Source organism: Sander lucioperca, chromosome 21, assembly GCF_008315115.2.
Source record: "Sander lucioperca isolate FBNREF2018 chromosome 21, SLUC_FBN_1.2, whole genome shotgun sequence".
Classification (NCBI taxonomy): domain Eukaryota; kingdom Metazoa; phylum Chordata; class Actinopteri; order Perciformes; family Percidae; genus Sander; species Sander lucioperca.
Genome location: NC_050193.1, coordinates 6,441,928 through 6,454,823, shown reverse-complemented (window position 1 = coordinate 6,454,823; position 12,896 = coordinate 6,441,928). Strand labels below are relative to the sequence as shown.

General features: G+C 40.1%; 2 protein-coding genes across 3 annotated transcripts; both read right to left on the bottom strand.

Moving 5' to 3' along the window:
- Nucleotides 1-392: 392 nt before the first annotated feature.
- Nucleotides 393-6,669, bottom strand: icam5 (intercellular adhesion molecule 5). Of its 2 annotated transcripts, XM_031312784.2 has the most exons (11): nucleotides 6,436-6,669; nucleotides 4,468-4,743; nucleotides 4,069-4,386; nucleotides 3,708-3,956; nucleotides 3,356-3,604; nucleotides 2,817-3,134; nucleotides 2,456-2,704; nucleotides 2,104-2,352; nucleotides 1,566-1,892; nucleotides 1,033-1,296; nucleotides 393-860 (listed from the first exon to the last, which is right to left on the bottom strand). In XM_031312784.2, exons 1-11 carry the CDS (start codon nucleotides 6,485-6,487, stop codon nucleotides 667-669), a joined length of 2,745 nt encoding a protein of 914 aa, XP_031168644.1. In that variant the 5' UTR covers nucleotides 6,488-6,669; the 3' UTR covers nucleotides 393-666. The 2 variants fall into 2 exon arrangements, with proteins under 2 accessions (XP_031168644.1, XP_031168645.1); XM_031312785.1 differs by lacking the exons at nucleotides 393-860; nucleotides 1,033-1,296 and adding an exon at nucleotides 1,344-1,466.
- Nucleotides 6,670-6,891: 222 nt separating this feature from the next.
- Nucleotides 6,892-12,000, bottom strand: angptl6 (angiopoietin-like 6). The gene is made up of 7 exons (XM_031312786.2): nucleotides 11,513-12,000; nucleotides 10,579-11,075; nucleotides 10,349-10,486; nucleotides 10,053-10,251; nucleotides 8,087-8,280; nucleotides 7,390-7,660; nucleotides 6,892-7,298 (listed from the first exon to the last, which is right to left on the bottom strand). Exons 2-7 carry the CDS (start codon nucleotides 11,047-11,049, stop codon nucleotides 7,114-7,116), a joined length of 1,458 nt encoding a protein of 485 aa, XP_031168646.1. The 5' UTR covers nucleotides 11,050-11,075; nucleotides 11,513-12,000; the 3' UTR covers nucleotides 6,892-7,113.
- Nucleotides 12,001-12,896: the final 896 nt, after the last annotated feature.

The window sequence follows — 12,896 nt, the reverse complement described above, 5'->3', positions numbered from 1 at the left end:
TTACATCCTCAAAAACTGTTGCTCTAAGCCTAACACACTGATGCTGGTGGAGTTATTCTAGGTAGAATGGCTTAAGATCTGAAGACTTGTTTCTGTACTAACAATACATTTTAACTGACTACTTAAATCCTAAATTATTCATCTGAAATTAAGCGACTTGAACAGTACTCGTTCCAAAATCAGTCATAGCAGTCATCCCTGTCCTTTTTCATGTTTATTATGTAGCTGTACAATCATATTATAAAAGACCTAGCCTATATATTTAGGATTAACTCTGGCATTGACAATTAAAGCTACATTGTGAAAGCATAAAAATGTGAAATCATAAAGATGATCATTGTGAAGTATACACATAGAGCAGTGAAGTTTCCAAATACACACACAACACATAATAGGCTATTGTGTAACTTTATTAAGAATTTAAAAAAAAACCTAGGTTAGAATTGAATGTCCCACAAAGAAAAATGCATGTTATAATACACCTGTAGCACTACTTGGTAAACAAGACTTCTCCTAATTATTCATTTTGACATTGGTCTTCATTGGTGTAAACCTAGAATCATACCATACCAAAGTTAAAATGTAAATACAATATTTACAGGTCATTCTTGTCATGCAAGAAGACAAATGACATTAATCTTACCCATGCAGCAAGTAATATATACCCTAAGCTTGCACCCCGTTAGACTGAGGAGTCATTGGGATTTCTGAACCATCATTGGCTTTGTCAGGGACAAAACTATATTGTCCATGTTTTTTGCTGTAGCTGTGGACACTGATCAGGATGATGAGGATGAGGACGGCGATCAATATAATTAGCAACCACCAAATGGTTGGTGAGGAGACTGGACTGGTTTTACCTGTAAGTCAAACAAGATATAACAACAATAATTGAAAGTTTACTTGTCACTTCTTGATTCCATAAATGTTTTTTTTCTTTTCTGCAACCTATGTATAGCACAACATCAGCATCAGTTACCACTTCACTGTATACATTTCCATAAATGTTCTGCACATAGTCAATAATGATACCTTTCATCGTCAGCGTGACATATCTTGTCACTCTCCCAACTTCATTGATGGCATCACAGCTGTAAACACCAGCATTGGTTGACGTGGCTCCTGTGATGCTGATGCCCTTCTGGCGCCCCCTGATGGTCTCTTTCACATTCACTGCAGAGCTGTAGTTCAAAAGGATCTTAGGGACAGGGTTGCCCTCAGCACTGCAGTCAATAGTCACATTTTCACCCAGGTTCACCTCCTTATTGTCAGTTCCCTCCTTGAACACAGGGGCATCTGTGGAGAGAAGGGTGAGAATTGAGAAGAGGAACATATAATCCCAGATCACTTATTCACAACTAGTTTTAGTGGAGGGTTCCCATCAGCTAGACAGGACAACTTGTCCATACTGAACTCATGCTCCACACCAGCGTAACTGCCTGGACAAGCTTTGAGCACTGGTTTATCTACAATTAAACGTTAGCATACATTAATCAAAACTTTATATTAGTGGGATGTGTTTAGCTAGTAAAAAACAAAAATAACTATATAAGTGGACAACTCACAGTACACAACAGCCATGTAAGGAGATGAGGTTACAGTAGGGTCGGTCTCTGGTCCATTTTGTCCAAGCTGTAGATCAGCCTTGCATATGAAATGTTCTCCGTTGTAATCTCCCACCGGAGTGACTCTTAAGGTAGAGGACACATTTGCTGGGACCTTACTGGTCTCGTTAAACACTTCTGCGTGCACAGTTTCATTGCCACGGTACCACGTCACTTTGAGCTTTTGCACGGGAGCCACATTGATGATGTTACATTTCAAGTGGTACTCTGTGCCCTCCACCATCGGCCCATTATCTAACGCAGAGACTGACACAATGTCTGGAGTCTCTGCAAATAAAGCAGGGGGAAATAATTAGTCGAAAGAAAATAAATGCCAGTATAGCTTTCATCTTTTGAAGTGACACTCTTTAAAGAGTTTTTGTAGGCTACAGACATCATTAATTAACTTTACATTATTGTGTCAAACATTTTGTAAGACAATCCCATCGAGATGAAGACAGAAGATAACATATAGTATAGTCTTTAGCTTGGTACTCACTATAAAGAGTGATGTTTAGCTTCTTAGAACACTGGTAAGTATCTTTCAGATTAATGAAACACAAAGGGTTTATCTGCCAGTCTTCCAGTTTTTCAACTGTCCAGATGACAGCAGGACCTGGAGTTGATGTGGCTCCAACTGGTGCTTCCCAGCCCATTTGTTGAACATCTGCATCTGTGCTGCAGTTAACTGAAGCTGGATCTCCAAATCTCACCACCATTTCAGCAGGCGTCACTACTAATGGGCAACCTGCCATTCAAAAGTATGCATATTCAATCAGAGCTTAATTTTGCTGCACAATAAATACATATTCCATATCTAAGCTAATAATAAAGGACACAAGGATGTATACCTCTAGGTATCACATGAACATGGATTTGCTTATTTATGCTTCCCAGATTATTGGTAGCTGTGCAGTTGCAGGTTGTGCTGCTGATTACTCGAGTGATTTTGAGATTATTTGTGTTCTCCAAGATATTTAACCCATCACATGTCCAATGAAAGTGAGGAGGAGGGTGCCCCTCAGCATCACAGTTCAGGGTGACATCATTATATTCATTCACATAGACATCTTCCGTTTTGTTCTTGAGCTCAGGAGCATCTGAAGAGGCAAACGAAAGCTTGTTATTTGTACAAATATTTACATGGTAGAGAACCATATTGAGGAAATTTATAACATTTCTGCTTATCTGGAAACAACAGCGTCCACTTACAGTGCACAGCAACAGTGTATGTGTGAGAAGTAACAGGTTGTGATCCATGTGACCCAAAGTCCAGCTGGGCCTCACATCTAAACTCAGCTCCGTTTTCTTCTCTGCTGATGTTGACTGCAAGCGTAGAAGACTCATTTACTGGTGTTTTGGTTGTGTTGGTGAAAGAGTCTATCCTGATGGCTTGATTGTTTTTGTACCACCTCACAGTGAGGTTTTGAACAGGAGCAACATTGATGATGTCACATTTCAAGTGGTACTCTGTGCCCTCCACCATCGGCCCATCATATAACACAGAGACTGACACAATGTCTGGAGTCTCTGCAAATAAAGCAGGGGGAAATAATTAGTAGAAAGAAAATAAATGCCAGTATAGCTCTCATAATTACTTAACTTTTGAAGTGACACTCTTTAAAGAGTTTTTGTAGGCTACAGACATCATTAATTAACTTTATATTATTGTGTCAAACATTTTGTAAGACAATCCCATCGAGATGAAGACAGAAGATAACATATAGTATAGTCTTTAGCTTGGTACTCACTATAAAGAGTGATGGTTAGATTCTTAGAACACTGGTAAGTATCTTTCAGATTAATGACACACAAAGGGTTTATCTGCCAGTCTTCCAGTTTTTCAACTGTCCAGATGACAGCAGGACCTGGAGTTGATGTGGCTCCAACTGGTGCTTCCCAGCCCATTTGTTGAACATCTGCATCTGTGCTGCAGTTAACTGAAGCTGGATCTCCAAATCTCACCACCATTTCAGCAGGCGTCACTACTAATGGGCAACCTGCCATTCAAAAGTATGCATATTCAATCAGAGCTTCATTTTGCTGCACAATAAATACATATTCCATATCTAAGCTAATAATAAAGGACACAAGGATGTATACCTCTAGGTATCACATGAACATGGATTTGCTTATTTATGCTTCCCAGATTATTGGTAGCTGTGCAGTTGCAGGTTGTGCTGCTGATTACTCGAGTGATTTTGAGATTATTTGTGTTCTCCAAGATATTTAACCCATCACATGTCCAATGAAAGTGAGGAGGAGGGTGCCCCTCAGCATCACAGTTCAGGGTGACATCATTATATTCATTCACATAGACATCTTCCGTTTTGTTCTTGAGCTCAGGAGCATCTGAAGAGGCAAACGAAAGCTTGTTATTTGTACAAATATTTACATGGTAGAGAACCATATTGAGGAAATTTATAACATTTCTGCTTATCTGGAAACAACAGCGTCCACTTACAGTGCACAGCAACAGTGTATGTGTGAGAAGTAACAGGTTGTGATCCATGTGACCCAAAGTCCAGCTGGGCCTCACATCTAAACTCAGCTCCGTTTTCTTCTCTGCTGATGTTGACTGCAAGCGTAGAAGACTCATTTACTGGTGTTTTGGTTATGTTGGTGAAAGAGTCTATCCTGATGGCTTGATTGTTTTTGTACCACCTCACAGTGAGGTTTTGAACAGGAGCAACATCAATGATGTCACACTGCAGTTCGAACAGTGTCCTTTCCACTGTAGGTACATACCTTGTAGGAAAAAGGCTGACCATTTCTGGATTCTCTATCAAAACAAAATGAGATGTAGATTATTGCTTTGGCTGTTTTTTTCTATTACATAACATTCATTTGAAATTACACTTACTGTATACAGTTATTTTAAGGTCTTTGCTGCATTCATGAGTGTCATTTAGCTTTATTTTGCACTCTGCCGCTACATCCCAGTTTGACAGTGGCGCTTGGATATAACTATTGTCATATTCCATTGCAGAGTTTGTGTTTCCAACAGTCCAGTACATCCCCGCATGATCCTCCTCTGTGCTGGTGCAGTTTATGAACACTGACTCTTCATATTCTTTTATAACCTCAGGGGGATCCAGGGTGAGAGGGTTGATATCACTGGGGCATAAACGGTCTGCATCTGTTGATTGACAAAATGGTAATGCTTTTATTGGACTTTAAAAGTGGACTTTGCTGCACTCTGGTGGCTCAGATTACCAATGCATGCCAATTACACAGAACTGTGTGTAAGGCTGAATTCTAGCTCACAGTACTCATGTTTCCAGTGATAACAGTGCTGAATCACAGACCTGTCATACAAACTCCACCACTGTTCGATCAGCACTGACACATGTAGGTCCTTATATAACTGAGCGATAAACTGCACCTGGTCTTAATTTTAAAACATTAAAAAAATAATGATCTTCCTATGTACAGTAATAGTCATGCTAAACATTATGATAAAGGTTTGTAATTTAATAAAGTGGGATAGTCTCTTGAGATAGACATCTTGTTTTAGGATTTTAAAAAGTACAACTAATACAGCATCTTTCATATGTTCATGTATTATTATACATTATATTATATTATACTATATACTTGACTATACTGTACCATACTATACCATATAACACTTGATATTCTATGTTATTCTGCTGTAATACACTATATTATAGTATTACTGTTACTACTATTACATTGGACCTTATACAATGTCTTATACTGTAAATCATACAGAAATATGTAAAATATGTTTCTTACTACATAATATACTATTTTGGATTTCGATTTTGCAATTTAATAAAGACCACACTAAGTATCATTACTTAATCACAATATATATTATCCTGGTGTACAGTTCACATATATATTACTCGCTGCTATTAATCATACCGTGTCACTTACCTCGTAACTTTGTCTTTAATTGCTTTTGTATAGTTCATTTCTTGTTTTAATTCTACTCTTATATATATATATATATATATATATATATATATATATATATATATATATATATATATATATTACTTATAATAGCAGTATAAATACTTCTTATTTTATTTATTCTAATTTTTTCTATTTATCTGTACTTATGTCTGTCTTTGTGCTGCTGAAACACCTACATTTCCCCTCTAGGGATCAATAAAGGCTCATCTTATGTAGAAAATCAGTTCAAGTACTTTACAGACAGTATTCATATACCGTATTACAGTAGTATTTATATACAGTATTATATATGCTGTCTTATTAAACATCTGTGCTGTGCTAAGACTATAGTTGATTTGCTAAATTGTTCTGATACTTTTTATTTCAAAATGGACTCCACCACACCCACTGCGGTTAATATGGTTTACACAAGTCAACCGTCAGTATAGCGGAAGTTTTTACCACAAACATTGTACTTTTGCCATTTAAAATCTCAAAGTTTTAATAACATCTAAAGAAGGCACAATTTTTTTTATCTGTTTCCTTTATTGTTCAAAAAAGCCAAAGACTACATACATGACATCTTCTTTAGATTGTCTTCACTAAATGTAAATTAAAGTGGTAACACTCAAAATAATCAAGTTAACAAGTTAGATTAAAAATATAATTGAGATTGAGTTAAAAAAAAAAAAAAATTCAGTGTATCTAGTAAACCTTTTTTCTTTCTCTTGTCACCATCACTCTTGTCTCATCAATCATCTCTTGTCACTTGGTAACACGTGGAGCCATTGAAACTATAAGCAAGCAAGAAACTACCTTAGTATTTTTATGTTTTATCCCTAGCCGCAGCACAAAATAAGGTATAACATTTAAGACCCACACAGAGCACCTGTTGAGCATCACTCACCACACAGGGAAAACATGAGTATGAGGAAGCCCAACATCCTGAGAGGCAGCATGCTAGATGAGCATGCGGGAGGAGGAGGTGGATGGAAGAGATGTGTTTCAGGATGGACCCGTTGATGCCCAGCTTCAGTACCTGGATAAGATTAATCCTGGCTCAGAGCTGGCCTGATGGTAATGACCTGTTGCTGATAGTTACACGAGTTTAGGGCGATAAAAATACCAGGGGAAATTCTACGCCCTGAACAGGAAACGCCTGACAAACGGAAATGTGACACCCAAACCACAGTTTGCTTTTTGTGGAAAAACATCCTCTTCTTCAATATTCTGTGTATCATTGACAGTTTTTTTCTAAAGTATTTTTAAAACGGTCATGCAGAAGACACTTTGGCATCATTTAATTTTTTTATTTTTAACATTTGTACATTGCAAATTGGAAAACATCAAATTTTGACAGGACATTGCACAACAGAGGACAGACATGTCAACACAGTACGTTAGTCATTATACAACGATTCACAGTCTATACTCACGTGGCCTCTAGTCAGCATGTAGAGACCCTTTTTTACTGGCTCAACACTGTACAGGGATAACACTGAAACATATTCTTTAAGGCCCTCTACATCTGTCTGCATCAGTTCATCATTACGTTTCTTTCTTACACATCCATAATGCAACTATGTTATGTGGGTTTGATCATCATGGAAACTCGTTTGAGAGAGTAGGACCCTCCATGGAACTCTGCCCAGTAGACCCCATCCTGGTAGCGGCTGCGATAGTGTCCACCCCGATACCACACACCATTTAGATTGGAGTGTGCACACATGTGGTACCACCAGCCTCCTTTTTGAAAATGAGCGCAGTTGCCTGGTGACACAACAGAGGAACAGGCTTATTAACAGAAAAAGGTCAAAATACCAATAGATAGCTAACAAACAGATCCAGGGGGAGAGCAGACCGGTATAGCCGTCCTTGTCTCGATCCAGAGTGGTGAAGGCCTTGTTGTTGTGCCATGAGAGGGAGTCCCCTGCGTTGCCGTGGTATTGTCCTAACCGCAGTCGGTACCAATCGCTCTCCGGTTCCAGGTGAAAGCTGTCATACTCAGCAAACACCTGCCGGCCCTGCCAGTCCTCCAGAGCCACCCGTAGCTTATATTGGGCCTGTTTAGTCAGCCAGTAGAGATGTTCCAGGCCAAGCCAGTACTCTCCGTCTAGGTTCCCAAAGCCTTGCTGTAACACAGCAACACACCGGTTTAATCTTGTTCTTTTTCCTCTGACTCTAGTGCAGCAGGTCAACGTTTTCACTTTCCCTGCAAAATATTTAAACATCTACTGGATGGATTGGAACAAAATATTTAATTTGGTGATCCTCTGACTATTTGGCTTTTAGTGAAAGGTTTCAACAACCATTTGATAGATTGCCAAGAAATTTGGTAAACACAATAACTTCCTCCACAGGATCATTTGTAATAACATTGGTGATCCGCTAGTCTGGCTTTACATCTAGCACCATCCTCATGTCAAAATTTCAATTTGTCCAAATACTTTATGACAAATACCTGCAAAACCAATGACATTCCCATCAGTTTCTGCTGTGGTTTGTGTTTGGTGCTATTATTAAATGTCAGCATGCTAACACGCTAAACTAAGATTCACCTTATACTGCTCCCAAGTCCTGAAGAAGTTGACCGAGCCATCCTGTCTTCTCTGGATGACCGTCCACCCTCCCTGAGCCTGACTCTGCTCGCACCAGGCCTGCAGGAGGCGGTTGGCACTCTGTGGACGGAGCAGATAGATCCCGCTGGTGGTCTCACCTGATTCCAGCACATGCTGACAGTCCCGCCAAGGCCCTGAGATGGGAGAAAAGTATTCGCAACCAGGTGAGGCTGGAGGAACCATAATAAGAAAAGCATCATGCAGATACAGTATATGATGTAATATGGCCAATAGCTCTCAGTTGGAGTTGATTAGTCGGGGGAGCAAGACAGAGTACAATCAAGACATAATGGATCTTATCAACCTGTAATATTTTGTTTTTTCATAGTGAACCTTTGAGATAAGCTGTCAGTTAATAAAGGCTTACTAAGAAAGAAGAAAAAAAATTACAGCTAGCAAAATTAAAGCCACAATCAAAGCATGTGGATCACATAATAAACTTCAACATTTTAAACGTTCTGGAAAGTAAATGCAACTAGCCTAAAGTGTGTGTATTATTATTAATATTATTCATAGTTCTCTTATCTTCACTGTTATATAATATATATAATTCCCACCGTTTACCGTGTCATTGCATTATACCTACTGCTATAGTTATTATTAGTCATACTTCTTCTCTTACCCCCCCGACCAGTCGAGGCAGATGGCCGCCCACAGGAGCCAAGTCCTGTCCAAGGTTTCTACCTGTTAAAAGGACGTTTTTTTCTCGCCGCCGCGAGTGTGGTCTAGACCTTACTCTACCTGTAAAGTGTCCTGAGATAACATCTGTTTGATAAAATGGAATTGAATTTGAATGTTGAAATAGCTTCTTTAGACCTTAAAATGCCCTGTTTTTTTATTTGTAAACCTTAACTGCAAGCTGCCGGGTCCTATGCAGAGATTCTGCACTAATTAATTCAACTGGGTTTGCTCAAACCTACAGCTGACAAAACAGGATACAAAATGTAAACATTTCCTGTGTCATTGACACACAGATCAACGTAAGCTTACTGAACAGCAGTGTTAGAGGAGAGCAGTTGTAATGCTGTTTCAATAACTAAATCAACTAGCTGCATTACATAAACTGCTTCAGAATCTAAAGAACACAATGACATGCACTTCTAAATGACACAAACGTGAACCAGATCACTTCATTTGTGAGTGAAGTGGCTTCTGGGGACTTATTTTGTGTAAAACTCTTTTTGTGTGGCAATTTTGGAAAACACAAGGGTGCCTGTTAAGGTGGTTTTGGAATACGGAATCCGAATTGGTTTTAGCGTCAGGAAGATCACAGACACAGCAACTCCAGCTTATCTTTTTAGAGCTGTGGAATTTCCCCCCACCGACACATGTTCAGTGTCTCGTGTCACAGTGATAAGATGAACATAGGAATCTGCACGGAGAAATTGTATACATGGAGGAAGATCTCCCACACTAAGGGATAATGCCAACATCCCTGATGAGCATTTGTAGTCCATGCTCAGTCACATTTATACGGACAAGATTTGGCAATGCATAGTCTTTCAGCAGACCTTTTAGCAAGACTTGAGTCACATACCCATGGTGGAGTCACTTTGGTTCTGCTTACTTGTTGGAAAGACTGCTCAATTTTCACCCTGTCATTTCAAACATTCCAGTTGTGCAAGTATACAATAGCCGTGTCATTTAAAGCTCCAACAAATGCTGTGGTTCATGAGTGTGTCTTCATTATGAAGTCCTCTCCGTTTTGATAAGAGCTGCTGGCTGCTTTTGACATTGTTTAGGCATTCCCAGAGAGATAGGGCTCCCACCAGCAGGTCACTGACTCCTTCAGCTTCTGCTTATCGAAGCAGCTAAATAACTCTGACAGAAGACTGACACGCTTATACACAGCGGTTTAAGTCTAATCGAGGACTTCTACTATAAGACATGCTTTACGTGTATATACCTGGAGTCTTTGTGACAGGAAAACTACTGAAAGGAGGGTCTGTGGTGTTGGCTGGAGTGGTGGGGAGGGAAGGAATAGTTTTTCCCTGCTGTGGTGGAAGAGCACTTTGGTCTCTTTGAACATCATTGGTCATTTCGTTGGCTTCAGAGCTGTAATTAGGATGCACATTAGGCTGGCTTTTGGGTGGTTCAGTCGTCACCTGTCCAGACCAACACAAAAACAACACACTATTCTCAGTTCCAGTTTAAAAACCTAATATAAATGTGCAACATGCAGACCACAATTTGTTCCTATACCAGAGAGGCCTGTGTGGAGTCCCTGCACTGGCACTGCTTCTCCAGACGAGCAATAAACTGGTTCTGGGAGCTCATCATGGAGGTGAGGGCTCCATATTTCTTCTCCAGCTCCCTGTAGTTACTGGACACCTGCAGCGCCTGACATGTTGCCCCACCCACAGAAGACATAAGGATGAGTTTGATTACGATTAGGATAAGATGTAGCTTTGATGTGACAGTTCTCTGCTTACCTGTGTTGTAGCGTTTAGCAGGAGGTTCTCCACCCTTTGCTGCTCCAAAGCCTGATCTTTCTTGTGTATGACTTCATGTAGCAGCTGGGCATACAGCTGGGCAATGCGAGAATTCATGCTGCTACTCTCTTTGCGCAGGGCTCTTACCTCCGTGGCAAGTGACCCCTCCTGCTCCAGTTGGCCCCGGAGCTTCTCCAGCTGCTCCTGCTGCCGTCTGAGCTCCGCCCGCAGCGCCGCCACCTCTGACTGGTTGGTAGAAGCAGACTGCGTGTTCAAACACAGCGCACCTGTCAGTTTTTGCTGTGGAACAATGAAAGTGTAGGAGCAACGGCCTCCTTTTGTATCTGACGATCGTGATGAACGTTTCTGAGTGTTCTCGCCATGAGCCCCCTCCTTTTGTCCTCCAGCTCCTGGTATGTCCACACAGAGTGTTAAGAAAAGAGTCAGACCTATTGTCAGTGTCTTCTCCATGAATGTGTTACACTTCTGATGACACCCTGGTAGCAGAGGAGGAGAGGACATGATTAGAATTACCACAGCAATACTAACACATAATAACAACTGATACAAAGACATGAACTTTGTATTCAAGGAAACAGCCTGTTGTGGGTCTGGACAACATCTGGTCAACAGTCAAGACTCTTGACTGTTGACCAGATGTTTCCTTGCAAAGAGAGAGTACACACATTTACACCCCTGGCTAGAATGTATTGTTAGCAGGTCAACACTGAAGGGACAACAGTACACATCAACCAGCCAGAATAAACACACCTCTATCTCACGGTCAACAGAAGAGTTATTTACACTTCAAACAAATACTTTTTTTCTGCATTAAACAACAATTTTATGGTATGATTAAACAAGCGATTAAGTGCAACTTGATGTCATAACCAGTACATTTCAGTCTACATTAAAGTGGATTATATTGACTTGCCGTAGCAGCTGAAAAGTGTTCAGGACGTCTTTGTTCTCCTCCAGTGTATAACTGCAGCTCCCAGGATGCACAAATGTAAAATAAAGGCTAACGCATTTTCAAAATTCACATGCTCAAGGACCAGGAAGAGTCAAATAAACAAGCTGCTTCTTCCCAAATCAAAGTTGTCTGTGGCCCTCTGTTGAAGTGAAGATGAAGGCAGAGAAATTTGGGTCACGAATGAATCTCAAGAAAAAAAAACATATGACACCCAAGTTTTGACAGCAGCTAGACTACCTCTTCTTGTCCGGAGGTTCTGTCTCAGGATCTCTGAAGAGGGAACTAATTACAAACTATCTGATGACGCCGCCTCCCAGTACCTGCTCTTTAGCTGGATGTCTCCTCCCTCTGCCATCAACCATGCCACACACCACACACTCTGTCCCATTAGGAGCTGAACTAGTGTGGTATATTCAAATGCAGTGGTTGGGCTGCAACCAATTATTCTTTTTATTGGTTTTGTTAATAGTTGTGTCTATAAAATGTCAGAAAATAATGACAAAAAGCGTATTTTTATTAAATGTCTTTTGTTTTCGTCATTTTGTCAATAGTCCATAAATCAACGTAGCCTACATGACAAAGAAAAGCATAAAATACTCACATTTGAAAAGCTAGAAATAGTAAATGCTTGTTGTATTTGCCAAACAAAAAAAACAAAAAAACAATAATGCAATTATCAAAATAGTATCTTCAAATAATCGTTTCAGCTAGTTTATACTTTCACCCAATAACAGAAACATGCATGTTCTTCGTCTTCTGACATGCAGCATCAGCTTTCGATCTATAGGAACTAATATCTTGGCAACACAACACATTAACATGGCTTTATCTTTCATTTGACTAAAGTTTGCTGTAGGCAGTATTAGGAAAAGTAGCCTACTCTTACTTTTTTTACTTGAGTAAAAGTGGCAAAAAAGTCCTGAATTCAAAGGTTTACAGACGTTAAAGGTCCCATGACATGGTGCTCTTTGGATGCTTTTATATAGGCCTTAGTGGTCCCCTAATACTGTATCTGAAGTCTCTTTCCCGAAATTCAGCCTTGGTGCAGAATTACAGCCACTAGAGCCAGTCCCACAATGAGCTTTCCTTAGGATGTGCCATTTCTGTGTCTGTAGCTTTAAATGCTATTGAGGAGGAGAGAGGGGGGGCAAGGTGGAGGGTGGGGGTGTGGCCTTGACCAACTGCCACTTTGCTCGTTTGAAAGCCATGATGTCTCTCTCTCATGGGTGGGCCAAATTCTCTGGGCGGGCAAAGCAGAGAAAGGGGAGGTAACCTTCCTCCTTATGACCTCATAAGGAGCAAGATTCCAGATCGGCCCATCTGAGCTTTAATTTTTTCAAAGGCA

Excerpts from the sequence above, each read along its gene's own strand:
- icam5 (XM_031312784.2), bottom strand. The coding sequence starts at position 6,487 with ATGCTGCCTCTCAGGATGTTGGGCTTCCTCATACTCATGTTTTCCCTG. Across the intron at positions 2,705-2,816 it reads ATACACTGTTGCTGTGCACT|ATGCTCCTGAGCTCAAGAAC; the intron begins GTAAGTGGACGC and ends TTGCCTCTTCAG. Across the intron at positions 1,893-2,103 it reads GCTAAACATCACTCTTTATA|AGACTCCAGACATTGTGTCA; the intron begins GTGAGTACCAAG and ends CTTTATTTGCAG.
- angptl6 (XM_031312786.2), bottom strand. The coding sequence starts at position 11,049 with ATGGAGAAGACACTGACAATAGGTCTGACTCTTTTCTTAACACTCTGT. Across the intron at positions 10,252-10,348 it reads ACTCCACACAGGCCTCTCTG|GTGACGACTGAACCACCCAA; the intron begins GTATAGGAACAA and ends TGGTCTGGACAG. Across the intron at positions 7,661-8,086 it reads GGACTTGGGAGCAGTATAAG|CAAGGCTTTGGGAACCTAGA; the intron begins GTGAATCTTAGT and ends GCTGTGTTACAG.